Source organism: Colletotrichum karsti (assembly GCF_011947395.1).
Source record: "Colletotrichum karsti strain CkLH20 chromosome Unknown Scaffold51, whole genome shotgun sequence".
NCBI lineage: Eukaryota > Fungi > Ascomycota > Sordariomycetes > Glomerellales > Glomerellaceae > Colletotrichum > Colletotrichum karsti.
This window is the reverse complement of record NW_024065951.1, coordinates 340,541-354,930: the sequence shown is the minus strand read 5'-3', so window position 1 is coordinate 354,930 and position 14,390 is coordinate 340,541. Positions and strand designations below refer to the sequence as shown.

The following is a 14,390-nucleotide window of genomic DNA, read 5'->3' as shown; positions in this document are numbered from 1 at the left end:
GTATGAGGTCTGGCGGTTGCGACGTAATTATTTCTCCCATCTGCAGCCGCCGAAAACGTGCCGTCTACAGCCGAAGGTCCGGAGCCACGGAGCTGCCCTGTCTCCACATTTCGGACAAGAATCCTCGTTTGAATAGGAATGGCAATTGAAGCCCGATGCACATCATCGACAGGCTTACCGGTTCTTATCCATCTCGGATATCTTCATCTTTGACCCAACTTGCAAGTCCGGAATCCCCATTCCGAGAGGCCTTCCTTGCAGTTTGTATAACGCCGGAAAACGGAGTTCTGATCGATAATCGAGCCTGTCTTGTTTCCGGAGTGGAAGGCGAAACACCCGAAGTGCCGCTGATTTATGTTTCATTGGATGAAAGAAACTGCCTCCAAGTCTCCTTCAACGTACATGATCAAAGCAATGCCATTGCTCACGAGCTTGTGCGCCATCTGTAGCCGCCTGATCCATGTTCTCAGGGAGTTTCCGCCAACCTATCATCATCGCATTTTCGCTAAACTCAGATAACTGACCTGGTTGATGGAAAATACATCTATCAGCATGAGCCGCCCGCCAAACGGCAACAGACGTCTCTAGCAACGGCGACATTCCATCTCCCCGATCGAAGGTCACTGCGGAAGCCGCGGGGTTCGCCCCGGCCCCGGAGCATGCATGCCCTTGCATGCGGCGGGGACGGAATTGCAACGGATACGTCCTGCCGATCGAGTGGGGGAGCCAACTACATAAATTGGGGCCAGGGAGCTTCAGGGTTAACCTCCCACACGACACAGACTGGACGGTGAAGATACCGTCAAAGTCAGCAACTCTTCGACAATGACGACGCAAACGACGACCGAAGCGTCGAAGCTGACAGTGTCGGAGCTGGATCGCCCAATCTACACCATCGATGAGCTCATCAGAAGACGCGCGCTTGAGCTCGGTGATACTCCGCTAATCGGGTACCCCAAGGAGGGTCTCCTTGATTTCGAAGAGCACAGCGCTCGCGCACTTGATCAATATGTTGATGCCGCCGTGCAAAAGCTTTTGGAGCTGGGGTTGACTTCGGTGGTAAGCTATTATCTTAACGTCTCATCTAACCTACCAATACTGACATACCTAGGACTCAACATTAGAGGAGTCTCCCGTCGTGGGCATCCTGGCGCAATCCGGCCTTCATGTAATCATCACGATCATGGCCCTTAGCCGCCTGGGCTATGCAGCATTTCTGATCTCAACGCGACTGGCCAGCCCGGCCATCACCCGTCTTTGCGAGTTGGCCAATTGCACCGCAATGCTAACAACTCCCAACTTCCACACAGTCTTATCGGAAGTCCAGCAGCAGCGCCATCTCGATGTTCTCCCCTTGCTGGAACACTCAGACTACTACGGGAAAGATGCCCCCAAATTCACGCGCGCGTATGACCAGGAGAGAGAGAACAAGAAGATCGCCGCCATCATCCACTCCTCCGGCTCAACGGGCCTTCCAAAGCCTATCTACCTGACACACCGCAGCTGCATCGGCGCTTTCGCAACGAACATGGGCTTGCGCGCATTTATTTGCTCGCCTCTGTTTCATAGCCATGGGTTCTATGAGATATTCAGGTCGATATACTCCAGACTGCCGATCTACTTGGGCAACTACAATATCCCTTTGACGAGTCAGAATCTGATCAAGATGCTCGACTATGTCAAGCCTGACATCTTTCACGTTGTTCCTTACGTGGTGAAGCTTCTCGCTGAGACCGAAGAGGGAATCCAGGCCCTTGCCAACGTCAAACTTGTCCTCTTCGGCGGCAGTAGTTGTCCGGATGAGCTTGGAGACCGGTTGGTGAGCAAGGGTGTATACCTTGTCGGAAACTACGGATGGTAGGTCTTCAGACTCGTGCAGATACTTCATCAACGCTTACTAACACACCTGTTATAGCACCGAGATCGGCCGCGTCATGAACTCAGTGCGTCCAGCAGGCGACAAGGCATGGAACTACATGCGCCCACTCCCCGTCGCAAAGCCCTACGTCTTCATGGACGAGATCTCCCCCCGCATCTTCGAATGCGTCTGCCTCGATGGGTATCCCGCCAAGAGCACTTCAAACTCAGACGACCCCCCGAATTCCTTCCGCACCAGAGACCTCTTCAAACGTCACCCCACGGAGCCGGACTGGTGGAAGTACATCAGCAGACTCGACGACAGGTTCACCCTCATCAACGGCGAAAAGGTCCTTCCCATCCCGATAGAAGGACGCATTCGGCAGGAGCAAATCGTCAAGGAAGCCATCGTGTTCGGAGAGCAGCGGGACTACCCCGGCGTGCTCATCGTCAAAGCTGACGGCGCTGCTCACATCCCGGACGAGCAGTTCATCGAGGAGATCTGGCCTGCCGTCGAGGCTGCCAACGCGCAGGCGGAATCATTCTCGCGGATCCCCAGGGAGCTCGTTGTCATTCTCCCACATGATGCCGAGTATCCCAAGACGGACAAGGGAACTTTTATCCGGGTGCCGTTCTACCAGAAGTTCGACAAGGAGATCCAGGCCGCATACGACCGTTACGAGAACGAAAACGAGGTTGGAGGCTCGCTTGCTTTAGAGGGCGAGGAGCTCGAGAACTGGCTTCTGCAGCAGCTCAATGAGAAGTCCGAGAATGCGCTCTCGTCAGTTGATGCGGACTTCTTCGCTTCGGGTATCGACAGTCTCCTCTGCATCCAGATGTGGAGTCTGATGAAGAGGAAACTTGATCTCGGCGGACGACAAGGTCAGCTTGGCCAGAACGTGCTTTACGAAACTGGCAATATCAAAGAACTCGCTCGTCATTTGGAAGGACTCAGAAGCGGTAGGGAAGATGCTGCCAAGGATGAGTTCCAGAAGATGGAGGATCTGATTGCCAAGTATTCCTCATTCAAGACTCATGCTGCTGGATCCGCCCCCAAGCCTGAGAAAGACCTGATTGTGAGTTTTACAACTGAACCTCCCTTTGACTTTCATGACGGCTGCTTACTATTTTCAAGCTCGTAACCGGTGTTACTGGCGGTCTGGGCGCCCATATCCTCGCTCAGCTAGCTACCTTCCCTCACGTCTCCCAAGTCTGGGCGGCTGTTCGCGCGTCCGACGACGAAGCCGCCGCCGCTCGCGTGGATACATCCCTCTCCTCAAGAGGCATCAACCTGACCCAAGAACAGCGCGCGAAGGTCATCCCGTTGTCAATAGACCTTGGTCGCCCGGACTTTGGTCTAGGCGCCTCCCGCTTATCAGAGTTGAAGTCCAAGTTGACCCTGGTAATCCACAGTGCATGGGCCGTCAATTTCAACATCCCAGTCCAGAGCTTCGAGGACCAGCACATCAAAGCCGTCCACAATCTCATCCAACTCTGCCAGTCCGTCGAGACACCCAACTCGGCACGCTTCTTCTTCTGTTCCTCCGTGTCTTCGGCGGGTGGGACACCAAGACCTGGTACGGTGGCCGAGGGTCCTGTGCCGACGCCGCGAAACGCTCAAGGTACGGGCTACGCGCGGTCCAAGTACGTGTCTGAGCATATAACTCGGAACGCGAACAAGAGCATCGGCGCTCCGGCTCGTGTCCTGAGAATTGGACAGCTGGTTGGAGATAGCAAGGTCGGGGAGTGGAACACTACCGAGGGAATACCGCTGATGATTCAGACGGCGGTGACGCTAGGTGCTTTACCCAAGCTTGACGAGGTGAGATGTCCTGGATGTCTTCGCTGGATTGCAGTCACTGACTAATTTCTAGGAAATGACTTGGCTGCCCGTCGATCTTGGCGCGACCATCATCATCGAGATGACCAACGCCGACCGGGGCAAACCGGCGCAACAAGTCAGTGAGCGGGATTCTGACCCAGACCTCGTGTATCACGTTCTCAATCCGACTCGGTTCCACTGGGCTAAGCAAATGCTTCCCTCCTTATCTGAGGCCGGCCTCAAGTTCGAGGCCCTTCCGACTGACCAGTGGATGGAGAGACTGCGAAAGTCGGAGCGAGACCCGAAGAAGAACCCACCCATCAAGCTTCTGGACTGGTTCGAGAGCAAGTATGGCCATGGGGCCGGTGCTGCCGGCAAGGGAGTCTTGGAGTACTTGACTGAAGAGAGTAAGAAAGATAGCTCCACAATGAGGAACTTACCAGATGTGACGGACGTAGCGTTTGTGCGATTAATGGTGGACAAGTTGAAGGTACGATGGGAAGCTGGTAATTAATCGAGCGAGTGTTGCAGAGCTTAGATTCTTCGAGCTAGAGCTAGAGCATCTTACATGGCCGGAATACCTCTAGAGTATAAATCAGTTGGAATCGTTACATCAGCAAACTTGTCTTCTGTTCAATATTTGTAACTGAATATCCACCGTTCACCTGGAAGTTGAGAAGTGAGCAATATTTTGTTGATGAAAACCGCATCGAGAAATCTGTAATTCGATGCTAGTAATGGTATATACCAGAGCAGCAGCAGAGCTGCCCTGTAGCAAGAATCTCGAAGAGAACGGCCCGAAGTCGATGCCGATAAGCCCCAACCCTCCTTCATCATGATCGTCCGACCGAGCCCAAAGTCGTGAAAAGAATGTCTAAAGAGGCTCGCCTGCTTCTAGACCTAAATGCAAGCCGTGCAGGTATCCATGTCCATGTCCCAAGTGATGTGAATCAATCCGCAACCGATAGCGCCAAACAACAAATATGTGAAAATCGAGTTTTGTTCGCTTTTTACAACATGGCGGCACCCAGGATGGCGGCGCCGATCATGCCGAAGCCCATTTCCGGGCGACCCGCGGCAGCGGGAGTGGCAGTGGCCGAAGCGGCGGCGCCGCTCGCCGTGGAGAGGGCTCCGCCGACGAGGTTCGATGCGGATGCGATGGCCGAGGCGTCGGGGTTGGCGGCGACGTTGGCGCAGATCTGGGGGGCGATCTTTGCGGCGGCTGTGAAGAATCAGAATCAGCAAATTTGGAACAACAGGCATATCAGTAGGAAGGGAGGTGGGTAGACGTACTGCCAATCTCATCAGTAGAGCATCCCGCCGTCAGGACGCAGGGCGTCAGGGTCGAGATGAGCTTTTCCTGGCTGTTGCAGAGGCAAGTGAAGTCTGTGGCAGAACACCCGATTTCGCTGGCCGCGGTGCTAAGGCAGCCGACTGCGCATGTCGGGAGTTGGCTGACGAGGCCGGCGAGACCGGTCGAGCCGGAGGCTGCTGCGGAGGTAGTGGCCGATTGAGCGGCGACGAGGCCGGAGAGGAAGCCGAGGGCGATGGTGAACTTCATGTTGATGGTTTTACGGCTGGAAACTCGATTGTTCGGTGGATGAGATCTGAGATCGGCAATCGAGGAGATCTTGGCTTGGTAGGTGTTCGATCAACAATGTCGTGTTCTTGTCGAAGTTGGGATTTGCGATGTTGATGAGGGATGGCACGATGCGAAAGTGAGATGAAGACGCAATTCTAGACCGGGAAAGCAAGCAGGGTAAAAAGTGGTGCTTGCGGGTATCAATCTTGTAGTGAAATCGAGCGAGACTGAGAAAGAACCGACTGAGAGGAAGGGCAGTAGCAGTGGATAATAAACCAGAAACGAGAAGCTGCTGCTGGTAATCTCGCGACCAAGAACAATCTGCAGGGAAAGCTGCGCCCAGACAATACGAGACGCGGTCGCACCACCAAGAGATTCCAGGGGGGGCAAACAAGCCAAGGATCTAGAAGTTGGCAAATACGACGGGCTGTCTGAGTTGTTGCTGGCGCTGTAAGATCACCGACTGGAGCTCCGGTTTTTCTCATGGTTGACACTGCCTCGATGCCGCGCGGTTTACTCTTGGCATCCTTGACGGTAGCTGGGGATATCATGGGCCAATCTGCGTGGATTATTTAGCATTATTGGGGCCGCGATGGTGATGGTCAGTTACAAGTTGAGGACATTACAATGCGGCGGGAACTAGAGTATTCAGCCACAGCGGCTGGCCGTTAAGTAACGAGTTGATGTCAAGTGTTGAGTCAGTAGAAGAAGTAGACGATGAGCACCAAGTTACGGATCAACAGTTCGTTTGAAGTCAACGTTGGTTGTTGCATGACGCGCTGTTCGGATGAATCTCTGTGCAATAGACGACCCGAACAACATGTCGTCTCAACGATTCTAGACTCTCAATCGAACATTCACCACTCGGAAGCTGTGGAAAACGGCCCCCGTTTGAATTGCACATCTTCTCCTATCTTGCGTCGATGTCATGTTCTTATTTTAGCGTCTTGGACCCCTGACGTGGCCCCCGCTGAGCCGCCCTTGGCTAGGCCGGTGTGGGATGGCCATGATTCCCCAATCTCCAGTCTCTCCTCGTCTTGTCTCTCATCTGTGACAGTGGGCGTCGTTTGGCCATTGCATTGCCTAGACCTTCAAGACGATAATCGTCAAGGAGCCGTGACCAAGTCCAGCTGAGTACCAAGCTTCGACGCGTCGAGATCTGCTGCGTAGTCCACCGTCCGAGCGAATTTTGGCGAGGAAGCTCGCCCCCTGATGTTCAGGGGTTCCGTGGCTGATTGTGTCAGATTCCTCGCGGGCCGATGTTTCCGTCCCGACTGTAGGGTTTATTCTGTTTGAAATGAGTGCCGAAGAGTTCCAATAAGCTTGACTTTGACAGCTACCGGCAGCATGAAAGATGGGGGTCGTCTGAATCGCTTAGCCGTTTGTCTGAAGCTGAAGCCAAGCCTATTTGAAATCTAGAGGGCTGAGCATCAGACTCGACAGCGGAAAATTGATCAATCCATCGCCGAAGATGGCTGCCTAGGCTGAGCAGCCGCAGAAGTCATTTCGCCAAAACTTTTACCATGGTCGTGTGTGCGGTGAGCTCAGGTGAGGCTAACAAGGGACTGGTGAAGATACGCGCATCCTGCGGGCTGATTCACCATTGTCTGATGTCGGAAATGCATGCCGAACCAAGCTCCAGCTCAAATGAGTTAGTGAGCCTTTTCCAACGGGTGCAACGTGCAACTGAGAAAGCATGGAAGTAATTGAGGTCCAAGGTGTAAGAATATTTTGCTATCGCGGCAAAGTCGAGTTCCACAATACATTACAATTCCTGGGCGAGAAAATATTCGAAATGCATTGCAGAATAAATATCGGCAACGATATCACCATAGCTGGTCGGCGAAAATGAAGCCTAGCCGACGGGCAAATCCCGCGATTCCCGAGCTCTCCGGCGTCCGTGTCCGCTAAGCGCCCCACATCGGCGGAACCTCCGCGTCTTAGACGGTGCCGATGACTGTCAGCCGGCCGGGAAGCAGAACGGCGAACACTCAAATTCACCCGATATCATCAGTTCTACAGCATATAAAACAAGTTCGCTATACTTCACATTTCTTCAACATCGCTGACGAAAATCAGATTTCAGAGTTCTTGACTTCGAATATATTGCATCACAACGATGGCCACATCAGACTTATCAGCGAGCGGCGCGCAGCCAAGCCCGGAGCTTGTATGGGAACAAATCCCCCTTGTTATCTCCAACGTCAACATCTCAATCTCAACATTTCGACGCCGAGGTTCTCTGGATCCAATCCTCTTCCTCCACGGCTTCGGCAGCACCAAAGAAGACTACACCGACATCAACCTCCATCCCTCCTTGTCCCAGTACCCAATCATCGCCTATGATGCACCGGGAAGTGGTTCCTCCACGATCTCAGACTACTCCGTCATCTCGATGCCCTTCCTTGTGACCGTTGCCGAAACCATCCTCAAGGCCTGCGGCGTAACGAAATATCACCTCGTCGGACACTCCATGGGCGGCCTGACCGCTCTACTTCTTGCCCAGCGCAACCTTGGATCCGTCTTGAGCTTCACGAACATCAAGGGAAACCTCGCGCCTGAGGACTGCTTTCTCAGCAGGCAGATTCTCGACTTTCCAGCCGAAGATCCGGAGGTATTCGTCGAAGAATTCATCGAGCGGACCCGCCGGTCTCCGTTCTTCGGCAACGGGATCTACGCAGCCGCTTTCAGGGCCAAGGTCAGAACAGAGGCTATTAGGCCCACATTCGAGAGTATGGTGGAGTATTCGGATCATGGCGGCTTGCTGGATATTTTCGAGGGCTTGGCCTGCCCTAGGATGTTCATGTTCGGGGTCCAACACGCTACGCTGTCATACCTTCCTAGGATCTCCGAGGCTGGTGTCGAGTTGGCCGAGATCCCCAGAAGTGGCCATTTCGCGATGTACACAAACCCGATAGCAATGTGGGAGCGCATCGAGAGCTTTCTAGCTCGGACTCAGGGCCTTCGCGAGGTGTAGAATATTTTATTTCATTGAGTCAAGCACTTTAAGTTCATCAATTCACATAGATATAGCCCAAAAGAAAGGATAGATTAGGAATATACAGCCGCCGCATCTTTCTCATTTGAAATCTCAACCGGCTGTTGCTGAAGTCTGCTCACAAAGTGTATCGGTATGCTGGGTGCCGATGACCCAAGAGATGGACACTGTCTCCAACAAGTCGGTGATCACGATCTCCTCGCTCCCTCTTTATGTTCTCCCATCGGCAGTAAAACATCTGCGCGCAAACGGTAATGAAGCATAAGATGAGAGATCCTAAGCAGACGGAATGACCCAGGACATAATCAGGTCTGTTTCACAGTTAATAAGACGAAATGGGCATGGACGACAGCGGAAACTTACGCGTTCTTTTGGAGGTAGATGAATGTGGCGGGAAAGGCAGCCATATTTGCCAAACCGATAAGCAGTCCCACGCCGGTTGCGCGGACATAGTGAGGAGCCAAGTTGTTCGAAAGCCATCCCTGATACTGTCAGCGAGTCATCCCAGAGAAGGCAGAAACAACACGACAAACCATAATCATTGCTGAGCCCGGATATACGCCTGTTGCGATGAGAAACGTCCCTCCGTATCGCACACCATTCGACTTCGAGGCCAGGATCATGATGTATCCGCACAGAGCAACTAGATTTCCGACAGCCATGATCGGCCCTCGAGCTTTGATTCTATCCGACAGAGATGCGGTTAAAAGCACGACGACGAAGGCGGCCATGTTCGGCGGCACGGTGAGCAGCTGAGCGTGAGTGGTGTTGCGATATCCGAGACCTTGAATGATTGACGGTAAGAACAGTGAAAAGCTCTGGGATGAAAGCCGTCAGCGTTGTTGAGGGTAAAATGAGACGTTATTACCAGCCGGTCTTACATAAAGAGGAATCAGCAAGAAGATCCAAGCCAGAGCGCAGAAATATGTTTGCGGTGCGAGCACTGCCATCCTGACCCAATGCCAGCTGAAGCGCTCGTCGTTGACATCCTCAACTTCAGTGGCACCGTGGGAGTCTTCTTTAAGACGTCTCATGGCCTGGATACGCTCGTCCGGGGATAGAAACCTCGCGTCGGCGGGCGTGCTGGGCATGAAGAAGAAACAAGTGATTCCGAAGACGGTCGTGATGGCCCCCTCAACTGCGGTGCGTCAGCGTCTCACTCAAAAGCTCTGAGAAACAATTCTCACTGAAGAATATCCACGGCCACCGGTTGTATCCCCCATACCGGATGCTAGCCAGACCAGTTGCCAAGAGGCCACCGAAGGCTCCACTGAGAGGTGCTGCGCAGTAGAAGAGACCGATTCTTCTGAGCATCTGATGACGCCGATAGAACATCGCAAGATAGACCACTATTCCACCAAGAAGTCCTCCCTCGAATAAACCGAGGAGCAGACGGCAGACAACCAGACCAGCGAAGGACTTGGTGAAGCCCAGAAAGGTACTGACAATCCCCCAGCAGGTTATCAACGTAGGGAGATATATCCCCGCGCGAACCTTTTTGACGATCCAATTGCTGGGAACGTCAACGAGAATGTATGGGATGTAGAAGACCAGAAGAGCGATGTTGAACTTTGTGCCAGTGGACATGTTGAGGTCTTCCGTGAGACCGTCGATCTTGGCGTTGCCAATGTTACTTCTATCGATGAAGGCGAATAACCTATTAGGTGAGACACGTCAATCTATGTAATCTCATTGTGAGAGAAGGATATTAGATTACCATATTCCGAAGAGCCAGGGAACTATGTGGATATCGAAATTCCGATCGAGCTTCTTGCTCAAAGTAGGATCGATCTCATAATGCTGCTGGGTCCGCCGGATACTTTCGACATGGCCATCCGATGGCTTCTCAATGGTGAATTCGTCGTTTGTGTCGACTTTTGCCTCGTGGGGTGTTTGTTCCGCCGTCATTCTGATGGCTGTCAAGTTCTTTGGAAGGGCAGTCTTGGAGCACTTTGAAGATAAGGGAGAGCTGCTTTAGGCCGTAAACTTCGTCGGCAAGATCGCTGAAAAATGAAAACAGACCCTCAGCGAGATTCTTACAATCCACGAAACTGAAGATGATAGACAATTCCGGAACGATTTGCACATGATACCTTATATACATCTTCAGGCCACCATTTGCTTATCTTACTCCTCAAAACAAGGGCCAGACACGACCCTGGACTGTCACCACGGGAATAGCTCCCCGCATCCATTATCCGTTCAATCACCCGCTCGTCATCACCCCATGGGGATCAAATGCGGGGAAGGCATGGATGCTGCGACGGATACTTTCCAATAGCCATTTTGACATTCGAGAACCCGAAAGGACTTCTGCACGTAGCAGCAGGGAGATAGTCGCCTTACATCGGTTATCTGTTGATTCCTTTAGAAACCTTACCACGTAGGACGGTAAGTTTGATGAAATCAACAATTGTAGTGTCTTCAAGCAAAGACTTAGAATCCTGAGTTTCTCTGTGTATTCTGTTACAGAAAATTATGGCTCAACCCCCAACTCCCTGAAGATGGCTTCGTTATGCTCCCCTAGTTCGGGTACTTTGTCCATCCTTGAACCATCTACACTCTCAAATCCTGGCGGAATTAGAGCTGGGACCTTACCACTCGGCGTCTCGATATCAGTCCATCGGCCTCTTGCCTTGAGTTGTGGATGTTCCCAAACTCCCTGCATATCATTCACCTTGGCATTCGCAATCGCCGCCTGATCCAGCTTCTGTAAGACCTCCTCGGCAGAGAAATTTGCGAAGACGCCGCAGATGATCTTCTTCAACTCGTCGCGGTTCTTCGTCCTGAGAGTGTTGCTCACGAACCTCGGATCTTTTGCCAATGCCTCATTGCCAAGGACACCTCGGCACAAGTTCACCCATTCCCTCTCATTCTGTACGCCAAACATGACTGTGCCCCCGCCGCCGGTCTCAAATGGGCCGTAAGGGTAGATGGATGCGTGAGACGCGCCTGAACGAGATAGCCCTGGAGCTCCGTTGTAGGTGTAGTAAAGAGGGAAGTTCATCCACTCAACCATGCTCTCCAGCATAGAGATATCTATCCTTGAGCCCTTGCCCGTCTTACCACGTTTCAATATGGCTGCGAGAATGTTGGAGTACGCATAACTTCCGGCCGAGATGTCCGCAATAGAGATTCCTGCTTTAGCCGGTTCAGGACCGTTACCAGTGACCGACAGGAAGCCTGCTTCGCTCTGAACCAGGAGATCGTATGCCTTCTTGTCTCGGTACGGCCCGTCTGATCCGTAGCCAGAAATATCGCAGACAATTAGGGAGGGGTGAGATTCTTTCAGAGTAGAGTAGCCCAGACCAAGTCTCTCTGTTGCGCCGGGTGCTAGATTCTGCACCAGGACATCCGACTTGGCCAGAAGCTTCTTGAGAACCTCGAAATGTTTTGGATTCTTCAGGTCCAGTGCAAGACTCTCCTTTGACCGGTTGGCCCATACAAAGTGGGACGCCATGCCATTGACACGGGTGTCGTATGCCCGGGCAAAGTCGCCAATGCCGGGACGCTCGATTTTGATCACTCGGGCGCCCATGTCTGCGAGTTGACGGGTGCAAAAGGGCGCGGCGATGGCATGTTCGAGACTGACGACAGTGATACCTTCCAGTGGCAAAGGATCTTTCCTCAACTGTGATGGTGGCGTGGTTGCCATGCTTCTTCGCGAGACGCTGAATCTTGGCGGTCGTGAGACTGAATATGCCAAACTTGGCGCACATCGCTGTGATGTTGCAGGGATTCCTCGTGTACTTCTAAAGGAACAGGCTGTGAAAGCCAAGGAATGAAGGGGACTCAGGGTAACCCTTCTTGCAGCCATTATGACGACTAACAGAAGTATTGTGGACTTTTCCAGAGGACCGCTGAAGTGAAAGAGGAGTCTCAACTCGATTTGTCAATCAAAAAGGCCTGTAAAGGTAACTACGATAAGATATCGAGTATACTGTATTGATTTTAACTGTTCCATGTATGCAGGTGACGTTGATGACCTATCCTAAGCGCGCCGTCTCGACCTCGGCCCCGGCAGAATGACGGCGCAAATGCCCCGCGCCAGTTGCTTAGCTTTGAGTCGGCTACTTCACCAACGATTCGGCTTTATGCAAGCCGGCGTAATCGCCGTACGCCGATCCCTTGCTCTGGTGTCGTCACTTTAGGGGCAATGACCCGGGAATAATAGTCGCCTTCGGATTCATTTGCCGAATACTCAGTTGCACTGGGATGTCTTCAAAGAGTACAAGTCGGCTTTTACAGTCAGTCAAAAGCTGTCGAGTTGGAATCTGAGATCTTCTCAGTATTCAGCGCGTCAAGTGGTCTTTGCTGCCTCCGTTTCTTTTACCATGTCTCAATCTAGCATGCGGAATCTGTGGCGTGTTGCCCGACCGTCTATCAAGACCGCGGGCTGCTTGCGCCCAACAACAACGCTCCCGAGAGCTAGTCAAGCAGCGTTCTCAACGTCACCATCCCGAAGAATAATGGAGACAACCGGCTTCACTGAAAACCAGTTGACAGTCAGAGAAGCAGTCAATCAAGTCTGCGCCCAGTTTCCCAACACTTACTGGCAAGAACGAGATCAAACCGAGAAGGACCCGAAGGAATTCCATGCCGCCCTCGCCAAAGATGGCTGGCTCGGTATCGCCCTGCCGGAATCGCTCGGCGGCTCCGGCCTGGGAATCTCGGAGGCAACCATGATGATGCAGACCATCACCGAGTCCGGCGCGGGAATGGCCGGCGCCCAGTCCATCCACGCCAACGTTTACGCGACACAACCTCTCGCCAAGTTCGGAACCCAGGAGCAACTCGAAAGCACGATACCCAACATCATTTCAGGAAAGTGGCGTGCGTGTTTCGGTGTCACGGAGCCCAACGCCGGCCTCGATACTTTGCGCCTTTCTACCACGGCGAAGAAGCAATCCGATGGCTCGTATCTCGTTACGGGTCAGAAGATTTGGATCACATGCGCCCAAGTCGCCTCCAAAATGATTCTCCTCGCTCGGACAAAAGCGCTTGAGGACTGCAAAAAGCCGAGCGAGGGGCTGTCGCTCTTCTGCATCGACCTCGACCGATCCCAGCCAGGTCTCGACATGCGCAAGATTAAGAAGATGGGCGGCCGCGCGGTGGATGCAAATGAGGTTTTCTTCGACAACTACGCCATTGCTGCCTCCAGTTTGATCGGCCAGGAAGGTCAGGGGTTCAAGATTATCCTCCACGGCATGAACGCCGAGCGCTGTCTACTTGCTGGTGAGGCCTTGGGTTTGGGCTATGCTGCAATTGCCAGAGCATCCGAATATGCCCGCGATCGCGTCGTCTTTCAAAGGCCAATTGGTCAGAACCAGGCTATTGCGCACCCTCTTGCCGATGCTTACATGAGACTGGAGGCTGCGAAATTGGCAACTTACCACGCTGCAAGGTTGTATGATGCCAGCAAAGAGGATTCGACCATTCGTCAAGATGCCATCGGAGTCGCATGCAACAGCGCCAAGTACATGGCTGCTGAGGCCGCCTTCACGGCTTGCGAGAGAGCCGTGCTCACGCATGGAGGGATGGGATATGCTGCAGAGTATGACGTGGAGCGGTATTTCAGGGAATGTCTCGTTCCGCGTATCGCTCCTGTCAGCAGAGAGATGATTCTGAATTACATTGGGGAGAAAGTGCTTCAGTTACCCCGAAGCTATTAGACATCTTGCCAATAAATTGACAATATCCAACCGAATAGCAAGTGTCGCGGAAGACGCGACTGTTATTGTGTACTTTTTCAAGGATGCATATCAGAGGGGAATGGTACATGTATCTAGACTTACAGTAAGGGGCTTTGGTCTTCCGACACTCAGATTCTCACACACATTTTGTGATGGCAGAGCTGTAGATCGGTCATCTTACACCGGGCTCCATGCATGATGATGATCCACTTACCGCGGGGAATAATCACCGAAAGCTTATTCAAAAGTTCTTCCTCGTGGACCACATCGTTTTATATCTTGAATCATGCAAGCAAGGCCAAGTCTTCAGGTTGTCTGCGGCATGAAATGACTTCGCTCCGGGACTGCTCCTGGCGCAAAAAGCTATCATCCATATTCCCATGCGTTGAAGTAATGCTAACGTGCCAAAACATGTGCATGAAAATAATAATTCAAGAT

General features: G+C 52.6%; 6 protein-coding genes across 6 annotated transcripts; 3 read left to right on the top strand and 3 right to left on the bottom strand.

Annotated features, from left to right (window-relative positions):
* Positions 1 to 825: 825 nt before the first annotated feature.
* Positions 826 to 4,193, top strand: CkaCkLH20_11851 (male sterility protein; the record flags this gene model as incomplete). The annotated part of the gene is made up of 6 exons (XM_038894565.1): positions 826 to 1,059; positions 1,112 to 1,857; positions 1,916 to 2,933; positions 2,993 to 3,679; positions 3,732 to 4,086; positions 4,138 to 4,193. The coding sequence occupies 6 exons, from the start codon at positions 826 to 828 to the stop codon at positions 4,191 to 4,193; spliced, it is 3,096 nt and encodes a 1,031-aa protein (XP_038740210.1).
* A 496-nt stretch (positions 4,194 to 4,689) lies between these two features.
* CkaCkLH20_11850 (uncharacterized protein) lies at positions 4,690 to 5,240 on the bottom strand (the record flags this gene model as incomplete). The annotated part of the gene is made up of 2 exons (XM_038894564.1): positions 4,690 to 4,901; positions 4,973 to 5,240. The coding sequence occupies 2 exons, from the start codon at positions 5,238 to 5,240 to the stop codon at positions 4,690 to 4,692; spliced, it is 480 nt and encodes a 159-aa protein (XP_038740209.1).
* Positions 5,241 to 7,380: 2,140 nt separating this feature from the next.
* CkaCkLH20_11849 (uncharacterized protein) lies at positions 7,381 to 8,238 on the top strand (the record flags this gene model as incomplete). The annotated part of the gene is made up of 1 exon (XM_038894563.1): positions 7,381 to 8,238. The coding sequence occupies one exon, from the start codon at positions 7,381 to 7,383 to the stop codon at positions 8,236 to 8,238; it is 858 nt and encodes a 285-aa protein (XP_038740208.1).
* A 380-nt stretch (positions 8,239 to 8,618) lies between these two features.
* On the bottom strand, positions 8,619 to 10,167 carry CkaCkLH20_11848 (major facilitator superfamily transporter; the record flags this gene model as incomplete). Its single annotated transcript, XM_038894562.1, has 5 exons — positions 8,619 to 8,741; positions 8,793 to 9,077; positions 9,141 to 9,397; positions 9,447 to 9,916; positions 9,977 to 10,167. 5 exons carry the CDS (start codon positions 10,165 to 10,167, stop codon positions 8,619 to 8,621), a joined length of 1,326 nt encoding a protein of 441 aa, XP_038740207.1.
* Positions 10,168 to 10,735: 568 nt separating this feature from the next.
* CkaCkLH20_11847 (l-carnitine dehydratase bile acid-inducible protein f) lies at positions 10,736 to 11,914 on the bottom strand (the record flags this gene model as incomplete). The annotated part of the gene is made up of 1 exon (XM_038894561.1): positions 10,736 to 11,914. One exon carries the CDS (start codon positions 11,912 to 11,914, stop codon positions 10,736 to 10,738), a length of 1,179 nt encoding a protein of 392 aa, XP_038740206.1.
* An 814-nt stretch (positions 11,915 to 12,728) lies between these two features.
* Positions 12,729 to 13,931, top strand: CkaCkLH20_11846 (uncharacterized protein; the record flags this gene model as incomplete). Its single annotated transcript, XM_038894560.1, has 1 exon — positions 12,729 to 13,931. The coding sequence occupies one exon, from the start codon at positions 12,729 to 12,731 to the stop codon at positions 13,929 to 13,931; it is 1,203 nt and encodes a 400-aa protein (XP_038740205.1).
* Between the last annotated feature and the right edge of the window lie 459 nt (positions 13,932 to 14,390).